The sequence below is a fragment of the Bufo gargarizans genome, chromosome 2 (genome assembly GCF_014858855.1).
Source record: "Bufo gargarizans isolate SCDJY-AF-19 chromosome 2, ASM1485885v1, whole genome shotgun sequence".
Classification (NCBI taxonomy): domain Eukaryota; kingdom Metazoa; phylum Chordata; class Amphibia; order Anura; family Bufonidae; genus Bufo; species Bufo gargarizans.
In genome coordinates this window covers 21,445,193-21,449,273 of record NC_058081.1, presented here as the reverse complement: position 1 = coordinate 21,449,273, position 4,081 = coordinate 21,445,193, and the positions used below count along the sequence as shown (strand labels likewise).

Sequence of the window (4,081 nt, the reverse complement as noted above, 5' to 3'; positions counted from 1 at the left end):
GTGACTGGAGAGAGGCATCCGATTCTGACCAGGCCCTGGAACTGCTGGTCGGGTGCACCCGTCAGCTTCGCTCCCATTCACGGTTCTCTCTCAAAATGGCACCACCAAATGAAAGTCGCGTAACTAGGACCCCTTTTATGCTAGGAGCACCAAACTTTTGGGGGTTGTAGAAGAGGTCTAGGGCTACAAGAGGAGCCATTGAACTAGTCTGAGCCAACTTCATTTGAGATAGAAAAATTGTTTATTTTCTCGCTGCTTGAACTGTTGGGCAGACATTTCATCTCCCTCTCCAAGACGTTGAGTTCCATCTGGGGGGCAGCGGCAGATGGGGTCTGGCCCTCATCACAACCACAAGATCTCTTCACCAGCTTGTAACCATGACAGATGTCACCCAGCACTTTTCCCGGTAGTGCCTGTCCACAGTGGAGTTTGTGTGTGCCAAGTACTTGGCAAACAGAGACTTTTCAGGATCAGTGTACCTTGCAAGCGTCCAAGTTTCACAGACCTTCCTGACCACCTGACTGGAGATATCGGGGAGGTAATACCTGGGAACAAAGGGGAGAATAAGCTGAAGATCCGGGCAACAAAGAGACAGAGAGCGGGGATGACTTGGGCACTACTCACTATGATTGGTAGCTCTTGATGGCTCGTGAAACACTATGTCTCTCAGTTGCCAGTGAAGAAAGGAAGAATTTAGTCTTTAGATCGTCTGTATCACTTTTGGTTAGCAATGACCGGACTTTTTCATAGTAGGCTTGGAACCACTGGGGAGAGAACAAGGGTACAAAATGTTTAAATGGCAGGGGGTGGCAGCTGAATAACGTCTGGGAACTCACAAGGGGCATCTGCCCATATTCACCGACTCTTCATCCTTATCCAGCGTGAAAGCAGCAACTTGTTGAGTAGAGGTTTTGTGGGTTCTTAAACCGATCACACATAGTTTTTCACCTTCGTACTCATGGTGCATCCTCCATTCCCACTCTCCCACCTGCAAGGAGAAGGAGACATGAGGAGCGACAAGTGGTGAAAAAGAACCCCACATACTAAACCAGAAAAGCGGCTTACAGTCATGTTTTGGACTACCCCTGGTCGCTGAAGATGCTTCAAGACAAGAAGGCTCTCTAGGTAAAGGATGATTTCTGTTTGTTGATAGGAGGTTGCGCAGTTCGCCCGGGCTTGGTCTATGCACTTCAAGAATATGCTCTTGGCGTCCCTGAGGACTGCTCGGCAATCGGATGGGCTGGGTGTTTTTTGGCTCAAGGTTGTGTACCTAAGACGAGGGGAGAAAGAAGACCAGAGAAGTTAGGTACTCACTAACGGAGAGTGGGGGAGGACCAACAAATGGCTCCACCATCCCAGTACTACCCCTGGCCCCACATTCACCTCCTGTCGACACGGTCTCTTGAGAGCCCCTTGGACAGGATCTTCTGAATGTCTTCGGTGGCAGTGAGGAAGAACTTGCACGCCTTGTACAGGTCAGGCTGCTTGATGGAAAGGTTGGTGGAACGCATGTTGTACTTTACGAAGCGCCGGATACACTGGATGCATTTGAGCCGAGTCTGGTGAGAGCTTGGCTTCTAAGAGCTTGTCAAAGTAAGAGCGAACATTCTCCATGTCGCTGACAAAGTCTAGGCAGGCATGTTGTGGGTTTATAAACTATAGGAACCGGACAACCGCATCCACCTTCTGTCTTTAAGTCCTAGAGGCAGGGGAAGAGGATGATGAGAAAGGGGAAACAGTCACGGTTCGACCATGAAAGTCAAGGTTCACCACCGAGGGTCGTGTACCCACCTGGGAGTGCGTTGAAAGAAATTCTCATCATCGTTTTCATCTGGATACTCGGTTACAGATAATAGGTCCACGGTTCCTGAAGGGGCCAGATCCGCCTCCACTAGGCTCACGGTTCCTGAAGAACCCTCGACCACCACTGGGCTCACGGTTCCTGAAGAACCCTCCACCATCACTGGGCTCACTGTTCCTGAAGAACCCTCGACCACCACTGGGCTCACGGTTCCTGAAGAACCCTCCACCACCACTGGGCTCACTGTTCCTGAAGAACCCTCCACCATCACTGGGCTCACTGTTCCTGAAGAACCCTCCACCATCACTGGGCTCACGGTTCCTGAAGAACCCTCCACCACCACTGGGCTCACGGTTCCTGAAGAACCCTCCACCACCACTGGGCTCACGGTTCCTGAAGAACCCTCCACCACCACTGGGCTCACGGTTCCTGAAGAACCCTCCACCACCACTGGGCTCACGGTTCCTGAAGAACCCTCCACCACCACTGGGCTCACGGTTCCTGAAGAACCCTCCACCACCACTGGGCTCAAGGTTCCTGAAGAACCCTCCACCACCACTGGGCTCACGGTTCCTGAAGAACCCTCCACCACCACTGGGCTCACGGTTCCTGAAGAACCCTCCACCACCACTGGGCTCACGGTTCCTGAAGAACCCTCCACCACCACTGGGCTCACGGTTCCTGAAGAACCCTCCACCACCACTGGGCTCACGGTTCCTGAAGAACCCTCCACCACCACTGGGCTCACGGTTCCTGAAGAACCCTCCACCACCACTGGGCTCACGGTTCCTGAAGAACCCTCCACCACCACTGGGCTCACGGTTCCTGAAGAACCCTCCACCACCACTGGGCTCACGGTTCCTGAAGAACCCTCCACCACCACTGGGCTCACGGTTCCTGAAGAACCCTCCACCACCACTGGGCTCACGGTTCCTGAAGAACCCTCCACCACCACTGGGCTCACGGTTCCTGAAGAACCCTCCACCACCACTGGGCTCACGGTTCCTGAAGAACCCTCCACCACCACTGGGCTCACGGTTCCTGAAGAACCCTCCACCACCACTGGGCTCACGGTTCCTGAAGAACCCTCCACCACCACTGGGCTCACGGTTCCTGAAGAACCCTCCACCACCACTGGGCTCACGGTTCCTGAAGAACCCTCCACCACCACTGGGCTCACGGTTCCTGAAGAACCCTCCACCACCACTGGGCTCACTGTTTCTGAAGCCCCATCCTCCTCCATTAAGCTCACGGTTTCTGAAGCTCCATCCTCCCAATGACTGCTAATCTGGCAAACCGTTCCATGCTCATTGTGGGTGAAAGATGCTGGCTGGCCTGGGGAGGAGGAGTAGGAGGACCAGAGATTTCCACTTCCTGGACTGTGGTTGCCACCTCTGGTGCGACGAGAAAATAGTCCAATTGCGACCAGGAGAGCTAGGCGTGGGAATAATATGAAAATTCCCTCCCCTCGGGGTGATAATACCTCCACGCATCTACCAAACCTGTCGTCTGCAAAAAAGGGAATAACATGTGGGCTCCCTTAGGGTTTAAATGCTGTTTCTTCACCCGATGTCTCCTATCTTCCCTTTCGTCATGCACCCTGTTGAAATCCCCTCCCACAATTAACTGTCCTCTCTCCTCCTGAAGTAAAGTCACTTCTAGTTTACAATAAAAAAACGGTTGGGCTGTATTGGGGGAGTATATATTATAGATGGTCAATTGACCTAATGGAGAGGTTAAAATCACTTTTGCCATTCTACCCTCCACATCAACCTTTTGTAGATTTGACCTCCCATGTCAGATGTTTATGTAAGAGAATGAGTACCCCTGCTTTTCTATCTTATGAAGGGGAGCCCACCTCCTGTCCCACCCACAGCTTCCGCATCTCCAAAAATCCTGTTCCTCAAGGTGAATCTCTTGGAGAAGTGGTATATTCATTGACATTCCACCTGGCTATCCGCATGTTTGTGATACAATAATCGCGTTTAATAGCAATAGCACCCCGAGGAACAGAATCATCCACAGCTGACCACACAACAGACATTTGAAAAGACAATGACAAGATTCCAAACTCCCCCATAACCCCTGCCCTTCCCCAAACCCAACAAAATCTGTTAAACACAACGTTAACTTATAGATTTTTCGCGCAGAACTTCGTGAAGCCGTTGTTCCTTCCATATATTCTCAACATTCCAAACTTATTCCTCCCTCAACTCCGAAAAATCCGCAGAGTGGCTGGGTAAAGGAGTGCGAATTTTGTTTTCCGTGCAACCAAAGAAG

The 4,081-nt window shown here is 51.7% G+C and overlaps 1 protein-coding gene across 1 annotated transcript; it reads left to right on the top strand.

The window, feature by feature from the left end:
* The first annotated feature begins 1,752 nt into the window (after nucleotides 1-1,752).
* LOC122925514 (extensin-like) lies at nucleotides 1,753-3,088 on the top strand. The gene is made up of 2 exons (XM_044276868.1): nucleotides 1,753-1,797; nucleotides 1,850-3,088. Exons 1-2 carry the CDS (start codon nucleotides 1,753-1,755, stop codon nucleotides 3,086-3,088), a joined length of 1,284 nt encoding a protein of 427 aa, XP_044132803.1.
* Nucleotides 3,089-4,081: the final 993 nt, after the last annotated feature.

Bases quoted from the DNA above. Each gene is read 5' to 3' on its own strand.
- LOC122925514 (XM_044276868.1), top strand. From the start codon at position 1,753: ATGAAAGTCAAGGTTCACCACCGAGGGTCGTGTACCCACCTGGGA. The intron at 1,798-1,849 runs GTGCGTTGAAAG...ACTCGGTTACAG, and splicing joins GGTCGTGTACCCACCTGGGA to ATAATAGGTCCACGGTTCCT.